The sequence below is a fragment of the Phoca vitulina genome, unplaced genomic scaffold (genome assembly GCF_004348235.1).
Source record: "Phoca vitulina isolate PV1807 unplaced genomic scaffold, GSC_HSeal_1.0 scaffold16, whole genome shotgun sequence".
In the NCBI taxonomy this organism is placed as follows: domain Eukaryota; kingdom Metazoa; phylum Chordata; class Mammalia; order Carnivora; family Phocidae; genus Phoca; species Phoca vitulina.
Genome location: NW_022589719.1, coordinates 3,283,720 through 3,310,400, shown reverse-complemented (window position 1 = coordinate 3,310,400; position 26,681 = coordinate 3,283,720). Strand labels below are relative to the sequence as shown.

Here is a 26,681-nt window from a genome sequence, read left to right as displayed (position 1 = left end):
AAGGAGATAGGTATGCTCCTCAAATCCCTTTTTTAATCTTTGAGAAGCAGTCCAATGGACTGATGATATCTGTCAGAAAGAAGGCTTTCATCTGTGACATTTATTCTCATGCATACTTTTGTTGGCTTTGTGCCCAAGAACTTCATTTGGATTCATAAACCTGTTCATAAATGTGTATAATTCTACCTTTATCTTGACTTTATAAAATAAAAACATTCTCCCAAAGCTGTTGCATTAAATGTTATGGCTTTTGAAAACTGTCAAATGCTCTGGAAGATCATGACAATATCTTCATTGGCAGCCCAGAGGTTAAAAAAAAAAAAAAAAAGGCTGGAGAGAAATAGGACTTGTGTTCTCCAGGGAAAATATCTTATCTGGTTTGCTTGTTTTATATTTTACAATACAGAAAATTGTCTGAAAATATAATAAAAGCCATATATAAATTCCCAGAATAAATAAATATTGGTATTTTATCATATTTGCTTCAGCTCATCTTTCAAAATTAAAAAATGACAAATTTGAAGTTTCTTTTATGTTTTTCCTAAATCTATTCTCTTTCTTCCTTTCCAGCTACAACCCTTTTGAATACTTTTGTGTGTTTCCATCCCGTCCATGTCTTTATCCTTTTACTGCACAGTATATCATCTGATAAATATATATTTCATATGAATAGCATCCTACAGTGCCAATTATTTTGCACTTGTTTTCTGTCATATAAAATCTATAAGCTATAAATAGAAAAATAATTTAGGTAATCACCGTAACTTAATTTTGGTAAAGATAAAAATATCTGAAGATAGTTTCCAAAATGATCCATTGTGATGACTCTGACATTGAGGTCATACTTGAAGAGTCAATACCTTGTATTTCCTTAGCACAGTGGGGAAAGGTGCAAGCAGAATGACCCTTGTTTAATACTGATGTGCAAGTTGCTTGCTAAGCACTTTATCTGTTATTTTACTTAATCACAATCCCAGCTACAAATTAGGTATTAGAGTGCCGTATTATTGGTGAAAAAAAAAAAAAACTGAGCTTCAGAGAAATTAAGCTACTTCGCAAAGTCATACAGCTATTTAGATGCAGTCAACTGTAGTGATGATGAGTACAGGATCTAGAGCCGGATGACTTACACTCACGTTCTAACTTTACCCCATTAGTTGTAGGACCTCGGATAAGTTACTTCACTTCTCCGTGCCTGCTTCCTCTCATTTACAAAATGGAGTTTAACAATAGTATCTACCACAAAGGGTTATTTTGAAAAATTATTTTAAAAAAGATTTTATTTACTTATTTATTTGAGAGAGAGCGAAAGCACATGCACGAGCAGGGGGAGAGGCAGAGAGCGAATCTTTATGCGGAGCCCCTACGGGGGGCTTGGCCTCTGGACCTGGAGATCAAGCCCTGAGCAGAAATCAAGAGTCAGTCCCTCAACCGGCTGAGCCACCTAGGTGCCCCACAAAGGGTAATTTGGAGACTAAATGAGTTATAGATTTGTATATGAAACCCTGAGAACCATGGAATTTTATAAGCCCTATATAAAGGAATCGTATTAGCATTATTATTATTATCAGATCCCTCACTCACGTCCTCTAAAATAACACCTAAACAAATAATGAAAAACAGAAACTAAATGAAAATGAGGAACGAAGATAAAAATAGCAATTGAGCCAAACAGCACGTCTCTAAGCTTCTTGAGAAGGAGACAAAGAAGGAGGCATGGCAGGCCCCATGTCTTTTCATTTCTAAACGCCGACAGTGCACTAATGTATCAGGAAAAGCATTCCTCAAACGCTTAAGAAATGCAAGGATCTGTATCTAATGCATACTGAGCAAAGTAATAAAACATGTCCTCAAATGTGATTTAACAAAACTGAAGAGGTTTCTTCATGTGGTTTGCTCTTGGTGAAATCTGAGGGGTTTCATTCAATAAAAGCTGCTGAATTTGGACGAGGCATAGGGTCATAGGTCCGGATTCTGCAGCTTTTAGGTGCCTGGCCACATTCATGGGAAAGCTTGGAGAAGCTCGAGCATTTTAAGGGACTGTATAGCATAGAGCAACCTTCACAAATGAAGTGTTTCTGACAGCAGCGGAATAAAAATTCAGGTTTGAAGTCTTGTATGAGGATGGAGAAAAGAGAATAAAAAAAAAAAAAACAACCCTGCTCGTTATAGCACCACGGTAAGAATTAAATCTCAATAGCCACGATCTGTGGATAAGACCGACAAAGCAGTATACACGTACAAGAAGGGGGGAAAAAAAGGAAAGAGAAAATGTACAGGTCATTAGAAACCCAGGGGAGGAACACACACAGAAAGAAATGTGAAGGAGAACTGGAAAATGAGCTTAGCAGTTCAGCCCATCCATCTCCCCTCCTGCGGAGAGTCAGGCATGGAGGTAGCTGAGGCTGATCTTGCTGCGCAGCCTGGACTCCCCGCAACGTGGGGATCTCTAAGGCTAAGAAAAGCCTCCTCACCTGAAACTTAAAAAAAAAAAAAAAAATGGACATGGGGAGCACCACCTGGAAGGCAGCCCACGTTTGGGAATTTTGTGGATTAAGAAAAACCTTTTCTCAGGGAAAAGCCTCTTCTCTTCAGTCATGTCTGTGTGGCCTCTCTGGGTAGCTGGGGGTGCTGCAAACACCTCATGGAGGAGATTTGGACTTTAGGAGCCCTGAGAGCAGGGACTGTTTTCTCATTGCTGTATTGACAGTGACTTGCACAGTGTCGGTGCTTAATAAACAGTTATTGAGTGAATCCGTAAATTAGCAAATGAAACCCAGGAAAGCCGATCGCCAGTAGCACTTGGTAGACAAACACAGGAATGATAAGCGAAGGATAATAACTCAAATATCCATCATGGTTATAGAAGTTAGAAGTGAGTATATGTAACTTTGCATTTCCCAAAATCATCTAGGCAAGCAGGAAGTTAAAGGGGAAAACGTGCAAAGATAGATAGAATTTTCATAAATAAGGTACTGGATACATAGGTTAAATACAGCCCATGTAATAGGATATTAGAGTATGGAACTCTATTGTTCAAATAGGAAAATGCACATGCTATATTGTTAAACAAAAAAGTAGTTTGCAACAGTAGACTAAGTATGACTTCAAATTTGAAAATTGCAAAAGATTTTCTGCGTATTTTACTTATAAAAGATTCCAGAAATGTTTAACGGTGCTTATTTCTGGATAGTGAGATTGCCAATTACCCTCTTTTTAATACTGTTCTTTGCCTAATGAAGCTCCCCTCCCTTGTACTCCATTTATAATCAAAAGAGTAATAAAGCGATTTAAAGATAAAAATAAATCAGTCTCTTGCTGTGGCCAAATAGTCTGTCTTTTGTTTTACTCCTGCCTAGGGAATCTTTAGGAAGTTAATTACACCCTCTTATACCCAGTTCCCTTACTTGGAAAATAGAAATACTAATACTGGTATGTGGCCTTTCAAGTTTACAAGGCAGATGTGTGGATGAAATGGGATAATGCATAAGAAAGCATTTTGCAAATTACAAAATACCTCATATATATAACATTGAGATGGGGATAGGCATAGAGATGAGGAGGAAAAGTGGGAGTGTGAGGAGAAAGAGAAGGGGTACCTGGGTGGCTTAGTCAGTTAAGCTTCCGACTCTTGATTTCGGCTTAGATCATGATCTCAGGGTCCTGAGATCGAGCCCCACATCAGGCTCTGCCCTGAGCGCAGAGCCTGCTTGAGATCTCTCTCTCCCTCTGCCCCTCCCCCTGCTTGTGCACACTCTCAAAAAAAAAAAAAAAAAAAAAGGAAGATGAGAGGTAGGAGCAAATGAGGGTGGCCAGTGGTAATATCTGGAGACATCATTAGAACGATTCTCTTACTCTCTTACAGGAACTGTAAACTTTCGCATTATAGAATTGGGGAAATTATAAAGTATTAGATCCAAGACACTTTCATTCTTGCCAAAGTTATGCAAGAATGGCATGTGAGGCTCCATAAGAATTAGGCTGGGTCTCTGGCTGTTGTTTCTTTGTGCAGAGGATTGCAGGAAAAGAAAATACATTCCCTCACCTCCCACCACCCTCCACACACACTATGTGAGTCGTGGATATGGGGTAGTGGTTGAACCGATAAATATTCTTCAATTAACTTCTTAAATTAAGTCCTGGCTAAAAAGAAAATAAAAATAAAAACAAAGCACAGCTTACCATAACAACTTCGTTCCAAATCCTTAACATCCTCTGTATCCCATCAGTTTCTCTTCTTGAGCCTCAGTGTCTTAGTTAAATAAAGAGTGTCACCTAAATCATCCCATAAGTCCTTTTGAGCAGTCAAGTTCTAAGACTGTAAGATTCCAGTGTTGTATAATTATGGTCTTCCCTTTCTACACATCTATAAAATCGGGAATCGGAGCGAAATGATCACTTTTCCAGTGACACACACATTCCACCGGCTGCTACCTTGATAAATCTCGCTCACTGCTTGCTTCTTTGGCTGACACGTTATAATATAATGCTGGTACTCTATTTTACCTTGGGGAAGTTTTTTAACCTTCATGAGTTTCAGTTTCTTCCCTTGTAATCTGGGATTAAAAGGAGTACCTGCCTTGGGTCATTGTGGAGTTCTATGAGATTCTCTACATAGAATGGGTAGAGCAGGGTCCAGCACAACCTACATGTACAATCTAAATTAGATGGGATCCTTGACCTGACAACTTTTGAATTTTTTTCCTGAATTTTTCTGTAAGCTTAGCACACAAGCTATGAGAAGACTATCATCGAGAGATAGAGTTTGACTCCGAGACCCATTTCTTGATGCAAAACTCTGTCTATGGAACCACATCCCACACAATCTAAAGAGTGCCATGTTCTTCCATTAAATCTCAAGGAGCTAAAAAGGTTATTATTCTCGAACCTAGCTTTGGCTTCACTGGAACACATGAAAGCTAAACTCCCATTAAAGCTGCAAACTAAATAAAATAAATCCAAATTAATGTATTGTATTTTTACAAAAGGATAAATAGAGCATTTTATTAACACTTTTTTTTTTTGCAGCAACAAAATGATAGTCCACATCTTTTCATTCAACACAACAAAAGCTATGATCACATTACATCACTTTGAGACACAAAGCAAAGGATGTTTTTATTTTCTTAAGGTCAAGGATGGTTTGCATCTTTAAAACAAATGTTATGTTTTCTATTTGCAGTAGCAGGGCTTCCAGTCACTAGCACAATACAATGAACAGATCAAATATCCAGAATAGACAATTAAATACACCGATGATATTTTGCATTGAATTGGGAAATGCATTATTATCATTTAGAACATTCTAAAGAGATCGGATGTCAACTTTTTAAAAGAAAAAAAAATCATTCCAACCACCCAGACAGCTACCACAAGCAAAATGAAGATAATATACAGACAGGAAATTGTATGCATTGCACTTATTGCTTGGAACACAAATGTTGCAATTCCTGTTGAGTTATATTAAGAAATGACAAGCAAAATGCCTCTGCCCCATCTAAAATTCTATGACTCTATGAAAGTAGAAATGGCAGTCCCCTAACCCAACATTAGGTGTATGCTATTTTTGTTTTTTTGTGAAGATTGTTTATTATGCTTTTGTGTATGGATATGTATAAGATATACAGATATATATATAGATATAATTTTAGTATAATTTATTGTCCTATATATTTAAGACAAATCTCTTTTAAATGGGACTTTAAATAATAAAATCGTCTACTTACAATATCTCTATTAAGTTTATTTTTTCATATTATATATAGCTCTGTGGCACAAGTTTCATATAGTATTTCATTATTAAGGAAGAATATCTAAACAATTTTCTATTTCTTTTGTTGTTAATATTGCATTTTCAGGGCTATGTCTCCATAGTAAATTTCTTATTAGATTCTTTATGGTGTATGCATCTTTTTTTTCTAATGCAAGTTACAACCAGTACAAAGTTGTAATAAAAAATACATTAAAGTCTATTTATTTTTTATATTTTTTGCAAAAAAGTTATGTGATATGCTACATGAAAAGTCAGATTTCTGTTGAAACATGAAGTGTTTTATACTGTTAGGTAAATGAATGGAAGAACATGAAGCATACCCCTCACTTTACAAGTTCTCTTTCACAGATATAAGTATATGTGTACAAGCATTTCATATAAAACACGGCAAGATATTTCTTTTCAGAACCAACAAAATATTCCACATTATGTAATAACAATAATTATTTAGTACACCTTGCTAGTTGCTAGCCCACAATATTCTTCTCTAACTGAGAGATATATCAACTCCATAATTTATATTCAATAAACGTTGCCACCACCGGATGCAGCCAACATGACATCTTCGGGTTTCTTAACAGGACTTCTGCATGGTATCTTGCAATACAGTGTAACAAATATATAAGTGCATTTTGCATGATCAAGTAGCTTTGGCTTCCTAACCTTTGTAGGATGGGATGTGCCAACTGTTGTAGTTGTGCTTTATTAAATGGTGATGAGTTTTAGCTCACGTGAATCCAATGAGTAACTACTCGCTTCTACAATTTTGACCAGTCAGCGTTTAAATCACAAACGCAAAAATGGATGACGTGAATGGAAATGATGGCATTTCACAACTTCTACAGATTGCACTTGATGGTAACTTCATGAGTTTGTTTGTGATTCATTTTTTACAGCAAGACTTGCCTGGTTGATATGTTTATGTGTGTACACCACTTTTTTTTTTTTTAATTTTTGTGCAATCACAATTAATTTAATCACAAACACTAAAAATAAATCCAGCAATTAGCTTTGTTATGAATAATCATCTCGGTCCTTATAGGTGTATGAGTCTTGTACTTCTTCTTGTACAAATTCCTCTTTCTTTTCCCAACCATTGGGCCAACCTCCATTGGCCTGTGTTGTGGCACCATAAGACTTGGTGGTACCATAATTTATATAATTTTGAGTAATGTCTCCTGTTTCTTCATCGAGCTCATCTTCATGGATAAATCCACATTTTTCTTCACTTGTTTCCTCAGGGTCTGCCCAGGGTTGCTTCTCTCCTGAGGCAAATATTGCATAAAATATAACTCCACCGTAGTGGACCAGGGCAGCGATCAGGAAAACATACTGCCACTCTTCGCGTGACTGCAGTAACAAAAAGCAGCACTGTGAGAACAGACTCCCCATGTTTGAAAAGCATAACCTCTTCTTTGAATGAGCCACCGTCACGCTTTTCATACAATGCTATCTTTAGGGGAAAGCCCTGTTCTGATTACATAAAGCAAATACTGTGATGGAAACTTTCCATAATCCTATGACTTTCATTAATTAAAATTTTTTTTTAAATCTCAGGTTCTGAAATAAAACTCCAAATTTAAAATTTAAAACTCCAAATTTAAAAGTGTTAATTTTTAAAATACCCATAATCTCTCTTTGAATTTCCATTGATTTATGTATATTTTTTCCTCCTATTTCTTTTGTTTATTTCCTTTTGGTGAAAAATAATTGTGAAGCTCTACATTTAAAGACAAATAACTGATAATAATATTCTTCCATTGATACCTGCAGAATCTGAATTGATGTTTCCAAATAAAGCTCAGAAGACTTCTACTTGAGTACTCTAAGAAGCTCAGAAAAAAAGGTTTGCTGTTGTTGTTTTACCACGCCAGAAATATGAGAAATATTAAAAGGTGTTGAAAAGCACAGTGCTTATTGGTTGGGAAAGAAGGTTTCCTCAGAGTTCTTAGAGGTTTTCTAGTGAGCCTCAATGATCTCCCTTACTAAGAGGTCTGGTGGCTAGACCACAGAGAGAATGCCAAACAGAATACAGTAACTCTTCTCTACCATGAGAGAGAATCTTCAAAAACTGAACATTTCTTTAGCTACATCTTACCTTATTCTTTGTCATTGCACCAACAATGATAGGGCAAACCATTCCTGACAATGTGCCAACACCATTTGAAATGCCCATTAAGATACTGGCATATCTCGGAGCAATATCCAAGTGGTTAACATTGAAACCTGAAATATACACATCAGCTTAGAGTCAGAGAATCCTAAACCCCTTGGAAGTGGGTGACTGTAGAATATTCTCTACCACACTCACCACCCTCCTTAGAAGATACTAAGTATACTGCATGTGCTCAATAAGTATTTTTTGATAACTTAGCTCAGGGATATGATCGGAGTGGAATGAAGTATGGGTTCTTACCCACTACTTAATATGTGATGCTCAAATCACAGAGAAATGTTCTCTTAAAGAAAAAAAAAAAAAGAAGAGTAAGCAGGAGGAAAATGAGAAGTAACAAATCCAAATAATGACTTCTAAATGTGTTATTCTTTTTACTTTCTAGTGGAAATATGTTAAGTAACTTTTCAACAATAGAATATTAAAGAGGAAAGGAGAATATATGTATTTTTACCGGCAAAAATCAGGATGTTACATTTATAAATTTAAAAACATGTATCTTACCGGAAATAGCAAATCCACTGAATCCCACTGCAAGTACCAAGAATGAGATAGCCACCCCTCTAGTGTGAGAATAGCCAACGACCAGAAGCAGTGTTGCTTCCATGCCAAAACCTTTGGAAACAGACACATGGAAACGCTTCAGAAATTTGTGTCAATTTTCCCAATGAGCCAAAACTGCTAGAACTGCTCATGTTTATCTGACTAAGAAACCTCTTCAGGGAGTCTATCTTAAAAGTAATAATAACAGGGGCAGCTGGGTGGCTCAGCCAGTTGAGCCTCAGAACCTTCATTTCAGCTCAGGTCATGATCTCAGGGTGGTGAAATCAAGCCCCAGGTAGCCTTGTGCTCTGTCCTCAGCAGGAAGTCTGTTTGAGATTCTCTCTCTCGCCCTGCCCCTACCCCACCGTCTCTCTCAAATAAATAAATAAAATATTTTAAAAATAATAATAACAGTTATAATTTATGCACAGAGATTACTGAAGCCTTCCATTTTAATAAAAATATTGAATATGCCCTTAAGTGTCAGTGGTGGGCAGGGACGAGTTAGTTATGTAGTTATTTAAAACTAGGAGTTATGAGGGGCACCTGGTGGCTCAGTCGTTAAGCGTCTGTCTTCAGCTCAGGTTATGATCCCAGGGTCCTGGGATCGAGCCCTGCATTGGGCTCCCTGCTCAACAGGGAGCCTGCTTCTCCCTCTCCCACTCCCCTTGCTTGTGTTCCCTCTCCCACTGTCTCTCTCTCTCAGTCAAATAAATAAATAAAATCTTAAAAAAAAATAGGAGTTATGAAAATTTGAAGATAGGGAAATGATTATAAATGAACAATGAAGACACAAATTTAGCTGCATATTTAACATGCACAGTAAAAGTTACTCACTCACGTATATCAGCATTTCATGAGCCAAAATCATGTGCTTCACATCACTTATGTACTTACCACCACAATTCATGATCTTTCTTACTGTAGTAGTTGAAAGAATTTGCTTGCTTCTTAGAAAATCTGCAATCTGCCCTCCAATGGGCACAATAATTGTCATTACCAAGTGTGGCACAGCAGATAGCATGCCAACCTGAAGAAAAAGAAAAAGAGGAGACATATACATGACCATAAGTAATATGGGCAATGGTCTTGGTTTTTTGAATCCATCATAAAGTCTTTATGGAAAAAGAAAGAAAAAAGTACTGTCTCCAAATGACCACTTACTCCTTCCTGGAATAAGCAATAACTTTCACAGAATAAATGAGAAAAGCTAAGTAAAGTTACTTTTTATCTTTTAGAAGAGAATACTTTTTTTTCCTGTGTAATGAGTCAGTAAATTTTGAGTTTATGAATAAACTATCCTGAATCTTATCACAGTGATTCACATTTATGTGCCTATTTTATATTCTTCAATATGTTTGCAGAAATTCATCATTAGTGAGTGACAGAGACACAGAGACAGAGTCAGAGGGATAAGAAATACATTTCACCAAGCCTTGAAGAGGCTCTATTTTTAAATTTATGTTTTTTTAATTCTTAGGAAGGCTAAAAACCTTAATTGCATTTTAAATATGTATCTCTTATGAGTTTTATATTTAGTTTCTAAGCTAAATTTAGCCCAGAAAATGCAGATCGGTTCTTCAATGTTAGGTATTTTCTATTTCAAATGTCAGTATTTGGTCACATTGTCACACAATGGTATATAGTTTCTGTATTAATTTCATATGAAATAGCTCGACCTAAAATCTAACCTACCAGCATGAATTCAACACACATTTTTTTGGCCAATAATTATGTGCAAGACACTCTTCTCTAGACATCATGAAGTATGAATAAAATGCATTTTTAAGTACTGGGGAAAAGTTTATTATTTGTGTTTAAAAATGTCTTCCCAGTTAGATTATTGAAGGTTTGAGACAAAGATTGCTGATGTCACAATGGCAGATTTGAGTACCACGCCCACGGAGTCGGGTTGTTACCATGATTGAGTCAGTGAATGACTCCTACAGAGCTCGAACGTCTGAGTTATTTAATTCTCTCTTTTATCCAGGTGAAAGTTTATAATATTATTACTCTCTTGTATTGATGAAGAACGTATAACTTAAAAAGGCTAAATCATTTCCAGAACCAAATATTGAGCCATTTTTACCTGAGTCTAAAAACTGGGCTTTTAACCACTATGCTTAGCACTGCCGCCATCTGAGAAAGAAAAATCAAATAAAACCAGATAATGTGCTGAATGTTCTTAATTTAGTTCAAAACCTGGCATTTAGTATAGGCTCAACAAACGTGGACTAAGTAAAACTATAAGGTAAACTGACATTAAGGCAAACATTATTGCTTTTGAGAACAGCATCTTGAAAAGCAGAATGGTTCTTTATTCTTAACTACAGTAGATACATTTAAAGCAATGAATGTGTGGAAAGAAACCATCAGACAAGAAAACATTCTGAAATACACCACGTTAGGATTTGTGTAGAATTGCATGTCTTGTGTTTGCTTCTAGAGGCAGAGAAAGCCGGAGAGTGACCTGCATTTCCTAAGTCCACATAACTGGCCTGTATCTTGACTCAGTGTTTGAGACATCTGAAAAGTTCTTAAATTGAACACCCTTTGCTATTTATTATCTACTCAAACAGACATTTTAATTCCTTTGGATAAACAAAGAATAAAGCTATGATTATTAGTTATTCTCTTTCAGCAAAGCACTATGGGAAGTGCAAGGAGCTAACAATCTAGAGGTTAACGAGACAGAAGTTGGGAATATCCTAGCCCAATGTCTTAATACTTGGAGGTACTCAATCTCCCAGTTCCTAGGACAATATGTGGACATATTCCATACGTGACCTCAACAGGGCCAAGTTGCAGAACTTTATGAAAGTTATCCAACAATTTATATAAAATACTAAAATATCATTTATAGTATATATATATATGCACACATCTATATATATTTCTGCTTTAACTGGGTCAGTCTACTTGAAATGAAGATTGAGCTATTGCACTTGTGCTTTAGTCTGCAGCATACTCAGTTTAACTAAGGTTGGAGAGAACTATCCTCCATTTAAATATTTAGCTTGCTTACATTTTGCCACAGTTCTGAAGGACAGCAGTAATACCATTATTTACGGAAAATAAAATCAAAGTTGGCAATCATTCAAAAACCAGCCCCAGGTTATGTATCAATAGTTTATTGCAGAGCTTGTGTCCCGAGCCCTGCCAGCCTGGATCTAAAGCCCATGCTCTATTTCCTTTACTGCCTCCTTCATACATTTTTCAAGTAAGTCAGTGGCTTTTTTTTTTTTTTTTTAACCAGTATAATCAAAGTCTTCAACCAATCTGTGTATGTAGAACTTATCTACAATTTTAGTTAAAAATATAACAAGTGAATCAAATCAACTCATCTGGTTATTATATTTAGTTTTGGCAAAATATCATTGCTTTTACTCAAGCATTTTCAATTAAGTGGAGCTACAGGGCCAGAATGACCACGCAGTTTCATGAACGTCAGTTGGCTCCTTCACTTCTCCCCCATGAGACCTGACTTTATTAATAGCCTCTCAGTGTCATATTTGTCCTAGATTATGAAAATGGACTCACACCTCCAGCAGCCTTTGTTGAGAAGTATAACACCTCTCGGAGCTTCCAAAGGCTACCCTGCAATGTTTGATCAGCTCTAGAGAGAAGAGCCCTATCTAAAGCAGCCATTCTTCTCAGGAATGGAGGAAACAGTTTCCTTAGAAACAGGGATTACAAAAGAGCTCTTAGAATAGCTTCTCCTAAACTCAGGTTTTCTTCAATTCCAGGCCTCAGATAGTCTTTCAAGTAGAGACTTAACATGAATAGCGAGCCCAGCTGGATGGATGTAATGACATGAAGAGAAATGGCAAGTCCATGGCCAGCACAGACGAGTGTATTCAGTACTCAGCAAAGGGCTTGGCAGAGATGGCATTTAACAAATACTTGCTAAGTGCTTAAATGAAGATAGGGTCTACCTGAATTTGAATAGCGTAGTAAAGGGAATTGAAACATAAATTAAAGAATCGGGGCTTAACCTTGATTCTGGCATATATTATCAGCTTGGCCTTAGGCAATTTAAATACCTTCCCTAGTTTGTTTCCCCATCAACAGAAATGATGAGAGTTATCCAGCTGGTCAACCAAACAAGGTTGTTCATGAATATGAAAGGACCTTGTGAATTTCAGCCTCTTCTATAAATATTAAGTAGTTATTTTTATGTTCATTTTATCCTTATAGAAAATCCCAAAATAATTACATTTTCACAGCTATGAACAAATGTCTGTAGGGTTTAGCATACTGTGTGTAACTGGTAACTAATTGCTTTTGTCTATACCACCAAAAGCTGTGAACTCCTGAGGACAGGAACCATGTTTTTATTTCTGAATCTGACACAAAGCTTCACACATCATATTCAAAAAATGCCTGTTAAGTGAATAAATTGAATAAATGACACACAAGAATGTTTTCAGATTTTTTTTTTTTTGCTTTCTCAAATATTTTAGCAAGACAGATTTTTTTTTAAGTTTATAAGAAATTAATTTTTTTTTTTTTTACTTAAGTATAGTTAACACACAATGTTACATTAGTTTCAGGTGCACTACAAAGTGATTTGACAAGTTTATATGTTACACTATGCTCACCATAAGTGTAGTTACCGTCTGTCACCATACAACATTATCACAATATCATTAACTATATTCCCTATGCTGTGCCATTTAGTCCCATGACTTATTCATTCCATAACTGGAACCCTGCGTCTCCTGTTCCCCTTCACCCATTTTCCCCATCCCTCATTTCCTACCCCTCTGGTAACTACCAGTTTGTTCTATTTACAGTCTGATTCTGCTTTTCATTTGTTTATTCATTTGGGTTTTTTTTGGTTCCATCTATGAATGAAATCATATGGTATTTGTCTTTCTCAAAGTCTGACTTATTTAATCTAATATAATGCCTTCTAGGCCCATCTATGTTGTTGCATATGGCATAGTCTCATCCTTTTTATAGCTGTGTGATATTCCAGCATGTGTGTGTGTGTCTGTGTGTGTGTCCATGTGTATTACATCTTCCTTATCCATTTGTCTATCAATCAGGACTACATCAAAATAAAAAGCTTTCACACAGGCAAGATTACCAGACAGATTTTTGAAAGCATTGAAGAAGAGATTGGTAATTATATAAACACAATTCCATTTCAATAAAAATTTCTTTCTTTGTTCACTGTTACACTGTCTCTGACCTGAGACTTAAAGGAAGTTATGTTTCTTTACAGGGGAAGGGCTACGGTGCTGTCCACCCTAATAGAGATATAAGCTCCACGAGGGCAGAGACTAGGTTGATTTTGCCTTCAAAAAGAGCACTTCCTAGCAGACAGCTGAATGCAGTAGACACTCAAACACCTTACTTAGTCTTTGTTTCCCAGAAGTTATTTGTTAAGTGGATAAACAAATAAATGAGTAACTCCTAAAATTTAGAAGATAAAATACTGGCAAAGGAACGTAATATTTAATTGAACACAAAAGTAATGCACTAGTAAAACAAAGATAATTTTTACATACCTTGCTGATTTCAAATCCAAAGACTTCCTCAAAATATGCTGGCTGACTAATAAGCAGTAAGTAAAAAGTCCAACTTCTGCAGAAGTTTGCGACAATTATTGCATAGACAGGCATAGATGTAAAAAATTTCCTCCATGGAGTCTTGAATTTCTGAAATCCCAAAAAGAGAGCAATTCTGACCATTTAAAGTATTTTCTAACTTAGAAAATGGGAATAATAGGTGCTTTGCATTTTCAGGATGTATATGTTGAGGCATGAGTAGGAGGTAATGAAATTAATTGCAAAAGTCTAGTTAACCTTAGCTGCATGAATAATTGTTGGAAGAAAAAAAGATATTAGCCTCTTCTTCTGATTAAATTGTTCCCATTTTCGGAATATATAAGATCTTATGTTTATAGAAAACAATTCCAAAAGCACAGATCCTAGTTTCCAAGATTTTTTTTTTTTCTGGCAGTGATAGATCATGCCTCAGCTAAAGATCATTGCCATATCAGTGACCTTGTTGGTATCCAAAATATTTTATCTAAAACACTGAAAATTCAATATAGTTAGGAGGAGAAAATAAGAAAAATTAGAGTGCAATATTCTAGACCCTATCTAAAGTTAATAATACCACTACCTATCTATAAATCCTCTTGATAGACAATGGATATCAGTATAAATTCTGTAATGCTAAAGGACAAGGTTCTAGAAAACTCACATGGTATACAGCTGGGTTGAAGTATTTGGCTATCCAGCACACCATGGGCACATCATAACTAGTTACTTATGACATTCAAGGCATTCAAAATTAACCACTTAAATAGGATTGGTTTTTCTTATGATACCCATTTAAAAACTATATCTAGTGTACTTAAAGATCCTGTATATGCCCAAAAATAAAGCAAGTATCCTCCCCCAAGACTAGTATTTTTAGACCTGAAAATGTCTCTCATATTCTCACTTTCTCAATGACTTTATTTTGAACGTCAAAATGCTGTTTGGTGAAGAAACAATAGCCTGAAATAACTCCATTTAATGCTAGCTTGGGATCCTTAACCTGACCAAATTAATAAAAGGGGAGGCAGACATTTTTTACACAGATTTAGTTAATTATTCCTGGATGTAGAGCATCATAATTGCTAGTATATTGATTGTGACTCCAATTAAGCCTCTCAAGATCACTTTAAAAGTAATAGAGTAAGAAGTTATACTGTCGTGATCACAAATACATATGACAAAAAACAAAAACAAAAGCATGTCCTAATAACATATAATGAGTAACTTGGCTTTGAATACAAATATCCAGTGACAACATCCTAGCTGGGTTCAAAAAGTGTGTTTTTTAAGTCCTATATACTCTGGGAAAATAACGCCAGATAAATATACTTATTTCACAGAAAATGAAAATTGTTGGATACAGGGATGTCAGCATGGTAGTATTATGTTTGTATAAGAAATAACTTCAGAATATTATTAAAAGTAAATACCTTTTTCCTGCTGGGAAAGTGTTTCTATTATTCATACCTGGATCATCTCTACTAAGAACTTTATTCTTCAGGTTGTAAAATACTTCATCAAATGTTTAAGATAGAAGTATCTAATTTTATACCTTAAAAAATTATTCGGGGTGATAGGAGGGCTTATAGTATTCTGATAACAGTCTACTACTGACCTGGCTATTTGCTTCACAGGTGTGTATGGTTTACAAAAATTAAGCAAGTTGTTCACTTATGATTTGTGTGTTTTTCTGTATACATGTTATATTTAATTTTTTAAGAAAAAAATATTTAAAAGGCATTATAGTCAGCTGCAATGTGTGCTCCTTAATTGGATGCAGACTCCAAAGAAATAGCTACAAAGGACATATGAATACAGACTAGATATTTGAATTTGGACTGGGTATTAGAAATCTGAATATGATCTAGGTCTTAGATAATGTAGGGAATTATTCTTAATTGTTTTAGGTATAATAATAGTACTTAGATTGTGAAAGAGTATTTTTATTTTTCTAGAGATGCGTGTGAAGTATTTGTGGGTAAAGTGTTAGGACATCTCATTTACTTTGAAATCATTCAGCAAAAAGAAAAATGAAGTAAATAAGGCAGGGTGTTGATAACTGTTGCATTTATGCAATGGATACATGGATATTACTATTCTTTCTGCTTTGCTGTATATTAAAGTTGTTCACAATAAAAAGTTCAAAATAACTACAAGTACAATAACTAAAATATAATCTCATTTTTAATTTTGTTTTGAAGCTACAGGAAAGTATCAAACATCAGTAAGAAGTAAAATATTATGTTTGGGAAAGCAGTAAGGTAAGGAAATGGGGGGAGTTTGAGATCATCTGTGCTGTCTTATCAAGTTACCAGCTGTTCTTTTTAAGGTCATTTCCAGAAACTGGTTTTCGCTTAGACTAAATTTTTGATTGTTTAAAAAAATTTATGCTTGATTTAGACACACAACCTTTCAAGAACTGGTAAATAAAAGAAGCATAGTTAAGTAATGAAAATACAGGTTGATCAGATTACCTGGGGCTAGAAATTGAGGCTAAATGCTGAGCTCACCATAGATCAGCCTATATTTCGTTTCTGCTCCCAGCAACTGCTGCCGGTGGGCACCATGCACACGGCCAACACCCCATCCCTGCAGAACCACTTGTTTCTTAAGTAGCCACCATTAGAAAGAAACTTCCAGTCCATTTACAGAAGGAAACAGGCAGGGGAGTTTCTAATGCCAGTCCATAGTGTTAGAATTTTTTTTAAGTACTGAAGTTTCACTTCTGAATGATATCCAATGTGGGATTTTTCTTATTCATTAAAGGCCTCAACCACGGTGGGTGATAGACCTTTGTACCTAGGATGAGATGTCAAAGACAGACCTTCTCTAACAAACGAAGTAGAGAATCAGAGCTGGAATTAAAGATAATTAGAAAGAGGGGAGGAGCCTTCAAAAGAAAGAGAAGCATAACGTATAGGAGATGCTGACTCTTCAGCCGTGCGTGATACCTTCCAGCTCTCAGCATAAGGAAATTGAGTTACTGCTTAGGTGCTGAATTACTGAGCCTATCTAAATACGTTAGTTTTGCCTTCCATTTTTTAATAGTATCAAATGGCTATTAATTAATATTTATGATATATTAATGTCATGCGGACTAAAATATTTGCTTTATTGACACACAACTGCATTTTCTCTCTCCGTAGAGCCCATGCAAGAAATCAAATTAGAATCAGAAAAGGGGTCCATGTTATATTTTTATGATACTTTATCTTCATAATAATAATCCTGAAAATGATAAGATTTTATCAATAACAAGATTCTATATTAAGAATATTTTTATGTCAGCTATCTATTATTGACATTCTAATGATTTAATATTTCTTTAACCACATGTAGCATAAATATACACGTATAACACCTAACATTTAGACAATTCAATACACAAAAAAATAGCCCTTTTCATGATTGTGTTAGGTGATCTGGCATTTCCTACAATCTGAAATTAAAAAATATTTGTTGAGTTTGTTTAAATTATGGACCATATTGAACTGTTTATAAAAACTTGTTTAGGTTTCTAGTCATAGCCGTAGTCCAGGGCAAATTTGAAGATCATTAAGAAAAGATAAAGAAAAAAATAGAAATTATAGATGGGGGAAGTAGCAATCATTCCTAAGTCAGAATGTATGGATGGAGGAAAGAAAACAATCATGATTGACACCAAATAGGTTTTGTTGAATAGGGACTCAGAAAGTAGTTTGGTTGGTCAAAGGGAGGTGAGATGAAGAATCAGAACAGGAATATACACCATAATAAAGTTCTTACTTCCATTGCACCTAAAAGATTTGCACTCTCTCCAATGCTTTCTTCAATGTACCTACGTTCTTCATCTGTAATAGTAGGATGCTTTGCAGGACTCTCATAAGACACCAAAAGCCAAAACATGTACCAGATCATTCCAAAGCTTCCTGCAAGGAAGAGTTCAAAAGAAGAAAATAAAAAATCTATCATAAATACCCCCATGTAACTGTCATTTGCTGGAATAAAACTGCAGGAATCTCATGACAAACACATTCTCTAGAATGTGAATTGGATTTTCTGCTTCTCCAATTGACCAGCCAGCTCTTCTTGTGTTATGTCACTGAACTTCAAGCTTCCTGAAGTCTGGTCCTATAGTTTTATCTCTTTGTCTCCAATAATGCTGAGACACAGCATTGGATAATTATTGAATGGTGTGGTTTGGAACATGTTCATACATCCAACAAACATTTACTGAGCATTTACTATTCCAGGCACTCTGCTAAGTGAGAGAAATATGGTGAACCAGACAAAATTCCTGTCTTCAAAGAATTTTATGACGGGGGATCATTTTCTTATTTGCCTTCTTTGAATATATGAGAGTGGTCTATATTTCCACAAAAAAGAAATACTTATTTCCCTTTCCTGTAAGTGCTTGCAGATCTAGTAAACAGATTATTAAATAAAATCTAGATTATTTTAGCCTGGGTGGCTATCATTCATAAAAAAGGCAGGAAGTGGGAGTTTCTGTAATTAATGTAGTAACATTTAACACTTTATGTGACTGTATACCATTATTATTTTCAGTACATAATATTACCTATTGATCACTCTGGGCAAATGAAAGCTATAAATTCTAATACAATAAACTGTTTGCAACTTCTTTAGCATCCCTTTCTTTATTTAGCACTCTCAGCATTAAAACATGCCCTTATTGTGTAATGTAAATCTAAAGTATTAATAAAAGAAAGAATTTCAAGTGATTTATTCTGGTTTCCCAGAGGCTAGTTATTTCATTTTTGGCTTCTACTGTTCTTTATCCCTTGGGTAACAGTCTAAATGCTCCTGATCTCTATAATACTTTTTTCTTGCTCATTCAATCTCTAAGAATTATTTTTTAATACCATAGATTTTGATGGGCCATGATCCTTTTCGTTACCAAACATGACAGCAAACACAAATGGGAGTTAGATAGTATGTGAAAATTTGGCATAGTGTAGTGGTTATGGAATATGGCTCTCCCAGATTCAAATCCTGACTGTGTCACTCATTAGCTACATGCTCCAATCAATGACTGAATCTCTGTGAACTTCCACTATAAAATGAGACGATTTCTTTTTTATGAGATTGTGGCAAAGTATAGTTAAAGGAGATAATGCATGAAGCAACTAGCATGGCAAATGGCACAAAATAAGCACTCAATAAATGAAAGCTCTTGTAATTCAATAATAATTATCATTACCGCTAACAATATGAAGTGCCGGACATTCAGCTAATTGCCGTATACACATTATCTTCTTTTAACATAAGCCACTATACAGTTCTTATCTTATCTTATTAATTTTTAATTTATCTTATCTTATTAATTTTTAAAATATTAACATTGAATGTGTGGCTCAAAGACCCAATTTTGTTATACACAGTAAGTAAGCACTATACACAGTAAGTACTATGGGGATGTGATATTTTCAGATTATCTAATATTTAAACTTTGTATCATTCTATGATAAATACTAAATGAGATACAACTTGACATAATGAGATTGATTTTCATGAATGCTTTGTGGAAATTAATATTCTTTTTTTAAAAAGATTTATTTATTTATTTATTTATTTTGAGAGAGAGGGAGAGAGAGAGAGAGCATGTGCACGTGCCACGCGCATGAGTAGGGGAAGGGGCAGAGGGAGGGGTGGGGGAAGGAGATTTCCGCCCTGAGCAGGGAGCCTGAGGCTGCTCAAGCTCATGAACCTGAGATCATGACCTGAGCCAAAACCAAGAGTCAGATGCTTAACCGACTGAGCCACCCACGCACCCCGGGAAATTAATATTCTTACTTTAAAGTCACATCATATTTTCAATTAAGTAATGGATTCAATTAAGGGACAAATCAGAGGATTTACTGGTCCAGTATCCCAACTTGTACTATATACCCTATACACATTTGCTTTAAACTTCTTTGAATTATGGACTCTTGAAAATCTAATGGAAGATATGGATTAAAATCTAATAAAAATATCTCCCCAGGAAAAAAATATACAAATGCATGTATGGCTTATCATTTAAGACATTTCATGAATCTAAAACCTATCCATGGCTTTTGAACCAGAATAAGAGCTCCTGCCATAAAGCATATTTAATAATATTCTGCAAACCTAAGAATTTGCTCTGATGAGAACATTTTGAAATGGGAATGGATCATGCCAAATTCGGAAGCAGCCAGATACTGTTCAGCTCTACCTCATGACTTCATTAATACTTCACATTCTCCTGCCCACGTCCAAAGACGGTATTAATCAGTGACATCAGTTGGAATCCAGCTCTCTTATATTTCTTTTTCTCATGGCTAAAAAAAAAAATATCCTAGAGAGAGACTTTAGGGGTACTCTCAAGTGGTAAGCTTTCTGGTTCTGGTTAGAAAGTAAACGGAAAGGGACTTTGGACTCAGGGTTTCTTGTGCTTTTTATTTCCATTTGAGGGCTTCATTTCATTTAATCCTGGAGTAACGAGGACTAAAATGTGAGGCTGCCGCTGCTGACTATTAATATTTTGTCACAAAAGCGAACTGTTGCATTAGCATTGCTATCACCTTCCAGCTTCCCATCCCTATTCAGTCTTGACGAGGCAGGGTCAGCCGAGGAAGCAGTGGTGGGGGCTGCCTAGCTCTTTCTTCTTAATTGGCTATGAATCAAGAGCTAATTTAATTTTTTTCTTCATAATCAAAGACAATATACGAAATATATCCCAAAGTTTCCACCAGCAATGTACTTCCTTTTTAAAACAATAAATAACAAGGTAGGGAGAATCATAGAGATAGAACATTTTCCTTGATCTTCTCAAAATATAAGGAAAGGATTCTTAATGGAAAAAAACGTGAGTGAATGCAGAAGTCTATTCAGCAATCTACCTCACTGTTTTGAGTTTACACCCATTTCTTTTAACTTTATTGTATCGTATGCAACATACCATAGACGTAGAATACCGAAGACCAACCAGTGTACTGCACAAGAATGCCAGCTAAAGGCATTGCAATTACAGCTCCAGCATATGAACCTAGAGTAAAAGGGAGAATGGGAGGTAGGTAAGTGAAATAAGTAGAAATTCTTAACTTCATCTCATGTTTCTTGGTAAGCTCTCACAAACACACTTGCATACTTAGGTGCATGTACACTCACACCCCTATATCTCCAAATATATATATCTATCTACATACATAGCCAGTGATACAGGACTACATAAGAGGATATGACCTACTTACCCAAGACACAAAAGAGATCTAACAATAAGAAGACTATAATAAAAAATCAATTAAAAAGACTATTATAAAAATTATTCATGAATATATTTGAAAACTTAGATAAAATGGATGAACTCCTAGAAAAATACAAAACACAGAAGAAATAGAGGATTTAAGGAGACCAATAAGAATTAAAGAAATTGAAGTGGTGGTCAAAAACATTTCCTCATGTACACACACACAAATGATTTTACAGATGAGCTTTATCAACTTTCAGTTCTTATCCAACTTGTTCCTAAACTTTTACCCACCATAACTATATCTGCATGCAATACTCACCACAGAAGGAGGTGGTTGCCAATCTACTCCTCTCTAGAGGAGGAGCCCATTTACTCCATATCCCATGACATGCTGGATAGGTGACACCCTGTGACGGGGAAGATATATATCACCATTTAGGATACAGGGTCATGAAAAATAAGCACAATCCCCTCTCTGATGCTGTCTCCTTAGAATGGGCCCAAGATATTAGGGAAAGTGGCTACTCATAGATCTTTACTAATTCCCTGAAATTCCACTTTAAAAACTTTCAGCCCAGATCAAGTAAGACATGGCTTCTTTTTAGTGACCTGACCAAATTCTCCCCACACTTCAAGTCTTCCTCCTACCTCAGTTTTCTTCTGATGAAGGCAAAAGAAAAGATCCTCTATTACTCCATTCATCTGGAACTTTGAACAGTTTGAGAAATGTGGGAGGTCTTTTCATGAGGCATTAAACACAATGATTCCCAGATATAAGGAATCCAGATAAAGCTTAGATCCTTGAAGCTCACACTTCCTGAAAGTAGTGTCTAGAACTTAAGGCTTTTAAAATAATTATCCATTTTAGGGGTGCCTGGGTGGCTCATTTGTTAAGCGTCTGCCTTCAGCTCAGGCCATGGTCCCAGGGTCCTGTGATCGAGCCCCGCATTGGGCTCCCTGCTCCACGGGGACCCTGCTTCTCCCTCTCCCACTCCCCCTACTTGTGTTCCCTTCCTCGCTGTGTCTCTCTCTGTCAAATAAATAAATAAAATATTTTTAAAAAATAAAATAATTATCCACTTTATATATTTTTATCCTACCATTTTTTTCTTTCTTTTTGGAGAGAAAAGAGAATGTTTTCAGTGCTTAATACTTTATCTGATTTATCTACTCCCACTGTATTTCAGGAGAAGAGAAGGGCAATAGGTAGGCCAATCTGAGGTTTTTAAATGTTCACAATAGCCAAACTATGGAAAGAGCCAAGATGTCCATCAACAGATGAATGGATAAAGAAGATGTGGTGTATATATATACAATGGAATACTATGCAGCCATCAAAAATAAAAAACCACGAAATCTTGCCATTTGCAACAATGTGGATGGAACTGGAGGGTATTATGCTAAGCGAAATAAGTCAATCAGAGAAAGACATGTATCATGTGATCTCACTGATATGAGGAATTCTGAATCTCAGGAAATAAACTGAGGGTTGCTGGAGTGGTGGGGGGTGGGAGGGATGGGGTGGCTGGGTGATAGACATTGGGGAGGGTATGTGCTCTGGTGAGTGCTGTGAATTGTGTAAGACTGTTGAATCACAGACCTGTACCTCTGAAACAAATAATACATTATATGTTAAAAAAAAAAAAAAAGAAGATAGCAGGAAGGGAAAAATGAAGGGGGGTGGAATCAGAGGGGGAGACGAACCATGAGAGACTATGGACTCTGAGAAACAAACTGAGGGTTCTAGAGGGGAGGGGAGGTGGGGGGATGGGTTAGCCTGGTGATGGGTATTAAAGAGGGCACGTTCTGCATGGAGTACTGGGTGTTATATGCAAACAATGAATCACGGAACACTACATCAAAAACTAATGATGTAATGTATGGTGATTAACATAACATAATAAAATTAAATTTAAAAAAAAGTCAATCATTAGAGTTATATTCCCAAAGAATTAGTAGATGAAATACTCCAGTGAAAAAACAAATCATGATTCAAGTCTAACAAGGATTTGGTATAAATCTCCCAAAAGGTGTTAATTCAGGGTTATCACCAGCAAAGGACAGACTCAGAAATTCTCCTCACAGCACATTAACCAAAGTGCTTGTCCCCCCTTTTTTTTTTCAGTCAAATAGTCACTAAACATTTCTTTAATACCACCCAATTCTAGAGAAGGGGAGGCAAGCAGTCACAGTTGTACTTTAGCATTATTTAAACACAAAATATCTGAATGCCTTAATTTTCCAACTTTTCAAGCATACTCTGTAGTCACAACTTTATAAAATGTTTATTTATAGATCAAGTCAAAGATAATCTGCTGGTTCTGATTAACATGCCAACCTTAAGATGGCGCCATCCTGCAGTTCCATACCTCAACAAGGCCCTGCAATATCCGGACAAAGATAACACACCCATAATGCACTCTGGCTGCTGATGGGATTAGCATATTCAGAGTAGAGGTAAGAAGTATGGCAGCTCCAAAAACCCTGAAAAAGAAAAGGAGTTAATAGATCTAAATTTTTCGGGTCAAGTTAATTGAAGGCAATTTTAAGGTAGATTTTTTCTAAAAGAATAAAATGTGTTCTGGACTTGGTTAGCCACTACAAATAGATATTTTGACTATCTTGAAATGTTACATTATTGAAGCACAAGAAATAGGAGAAAGATTCAATAAATCCAGCCATATGTACTAATATTTATTCTCTTCATAGATCTAATTACAAATTGCAAATATTGGGACGCCTGGGTGGCTCAGTCAGTTAAGCATCTGCCTTTGGCTCAGGTCATGATCTGAGGGTCCTGGGATCAAGTCCCACATTGGGCTCCTTGCTCAGTGGGGAGACTGCTTCTCCCTCTGCCTGCCGCTCCCCCTGGTTTATGTGCTCTATCTCTCTCTCTGACAAAGAAATAAATAAAATCTTAAAACAACAACAACAACAAAAAAAAACAATTGCAAATATTTACCAAATCATTGTCTATGGTTTGGGTTTATATCTCAGTCTACAATGTAAGCTGCTTTGGGGCAAGAGTGTATTTTCAAGGTCCACTGTTATATCCCTAATACAGCACAGTGCCTGACACATAGCAGATACTCACTGAAAAGTTGTCAAAAAAATAACAAATTCCTGAATGGAGTTAAGTCTCACATTATAGGACTATTTGCAACTTCCTAGAAGCTGCACATACATAAAAATTTTATGAGTGGAATTATATTTTAAATGCCCCAAGAAATCTCATGGATTTCTTGAGATCCCACAGCACAAGTATTTATAATGAAAATAACTATTACTTTATATATATTTTTTCTTTCTTTTTTGTGTATGTGAGTGGGGGGACTGCCTGAGGCACACCTTTAGCAGCACACATACACACAGCGATTCAGAAAAGAATTGCTGAAAATATGGTGCTCACCCCCTCCTCTATCTGCAAGCAAAAATTCCACTCTGTTCTTAAAAAATCTTCCATAATGTTCACACTAAGTAAGAAAAATATTCCCTTAACTGGGGAACTTTAAAAATATCGTCTTGCAGAGAAGTCTGGGGACACACTATCTCTAATGAGCTAAGCTGTGTGTCTTGTGCAAGTTTTCTCCAGTCGAACGTTGAGCCTTGAATTCAGTGAAGATTGTTGCTTCATAGAGGCTCTGATTCTTCCATGGGGCCCATTTAACCGTAAGAGTTAAAGATTGGCGCTTCTGAAAGGGGCCTTGATCATTATTAATCAGCTACTGAAATTTGAGAAATGACTTTATGAAGGGCCAAAGTGGATCAGCTGTTTTTCTATGAATCATAGACCAGGTCAAATACTTTCGTTTACTTGATGTAATCTAATATCCGCCTGTCCTCAGTGGCTTCTCACCACTGGGGTCCTCACTCAGGAGGTAAATATCCTGTTCTATTCTTCCTCTGTGCTGTTTGCTGAATAGGTATCTTTAGGTTTGAGTCAAAGAATAACTTATTTCCTAAATGTCTATCACAAAATAGGAACTTTCTATTTCTAAAAATGATTACTCCCATTAAAATGCCACACACCCAGTGACATTAAACTTCTGCCAAATATGGATTTATTTTTTCAGAAAAGAAAGGCAAAATCCCATAACCTGTCTTTATAAAATAAGAACCCAAAATGGTTATAAAAATTGATTTAAGATGAATTTTTGTTGATCATTACTTTTACGTTGAAAGAATTTTTCACCCCTCTTAAAAATGCAATCCAAATGTACTTGTATGCAAACCCCAGGACATTTTGGAGGTTTCCTTTAAGGCTGAGAGGAAATAGGAGAAAGTGTATGGGGCATGTTTCCTGGACCTAGTGGTGAATGGTGCAAGTTCCCAAAGGCCGGTGAGATAAACATGTTTCTACTGTTCTGGGAGTGCAAGTGTTTTACCTGTGTAACAGAGAGGATGAAAGCAGGAAGGGCAAACAACACTGGAGTTTTGGTCATATGGGTAGGCTGTCTGGGTACTGCCAAACTCATGCTGACTGTATTTTCTGTAGATGTATCCCATGTTGCTTATGGTCCTCCATAATAAAAGAGACTGACCCTGCTTCAGGCTTTAAGGATAATGAGAACCAGAGCTACATAATGCTATAGGATTTTTCAAAGTGTTTAGATGACTTATGCATCCGCCCGAATCCCTTCAAACTGTTGTCCATGAACCAGCTGCATCAGAATTCCCTGGAGTGCTTATTAAAAATGCAGATTTTTCACACCAGTTTCCAAATCAGATTGTGCTGGGAGTGAAGCCTGAAGAACTGTGTTTTAATAAGAAACCAGGTGATAATTTTGCATGCTAAGATTTGCAAAAAAAAACACAAAAAAACCAAAAAAAAAACACCATAAGGTTTATATCTAGGTTTATCTAATATGTGTGTCTTCTTTTCCAATAATTTCTTGCAAGTATGATGCATAAAGTTTATTTTCTATGGGGCGCCTGGGTGGCTCAGTCGTTAAGCGTCTGCCTTCGGCTCAGGTCATGATCCCAGGGTCCTGGGATCGAGCCCCACATCGGGCTCCCTGCTCTGCAGGAAGCCTGCTTCTCCCTCTCCCACTCCCCCTGCTTGTGTTCCCTCTCTCGCTGTCTCTCTTTCTCTGTTGAAAAATAAATAAAAAAATCTTTAAAAAAAAAGTTTATTTTCTATGAGTATAACTTTCAACCATCACTTTCTCTGAAGGGTTTTAAGATACTGCGTCTCTATATATGCCAAAGAGAGATGAATTTTACCCATTCTGTAGCTCATTTCTCAACCTCCACTCGATTGATGGTTCAGGATGGATAATTCTCTGTCCAGTGCATTGTATGTCTAGTGGCCTTTCCACATTAGAAGCCAGTAGTGTTTGCCCCCAAGTTGTAACAACCAAAAATATCTACAAAAATTGTAAAATGTCCTCTGGGGGACAAAAATCATCCACCAGTAGAACTGAA

At 36.1% G+C, this 26,681-nt stretch overlaps 1 protein-coding gene across 3 annotated transcripts in view; it reads right to left on the bottom strand.

Annotated features, from left to right (window-relative positions):
- Nucleotides 1-5,092: 5,092 nt before the first annotated feature.
- Nucleotides 5,093-26,681, bottom strand: part of SLC17A6 (solute carrier family 17 member 6) — a 41,219-nt gene continuing 19,630 nt past the window's right edge. For 2 of the 3 annotated variants that reach the window (XM_032415074.1, XM_032415075.1), the window contains exons 4-12: nt 23,627-23,741; nt 21,577-21,664; nt 20,967-21,053; nt 17,810-17,952; nt 14,006-14,155; nt 9,387-9,519; nt 8,451-8,561; nt 7,872-7,999; nt 5,093-7,123 (exon numbers count right to left, since the gene is read on the bottom strand). In XM_032415074.1, the coding sequence (XP_032270965.1) occupies nt 6,788-7,123; nt 7,872-7,999; nt 8,451-8,561; nt 9,387-9,519; nt 14,006-14,155; nt 17,810-17,952; nt 20,967-21,053; nt 21,577-21,664; nt 23,627-23,741 (1,291 nt within the window). In that variant the 3' untranslated portion in view covers nt 5,093-6,787. The remainder of the gene's footprint in view (nt 7,124-7,871; nt 8,000-8,450; nt 8,562-9,386; nt 9,520-14,005; nt 14,156-17,809; nt 17,953-20,966; nt 21,054-21,576; nt 21,665-23,626; nt 23,742-26,681) is intronic. The other variant, XM_032415076.1, reaches the window with a different exon arrangement.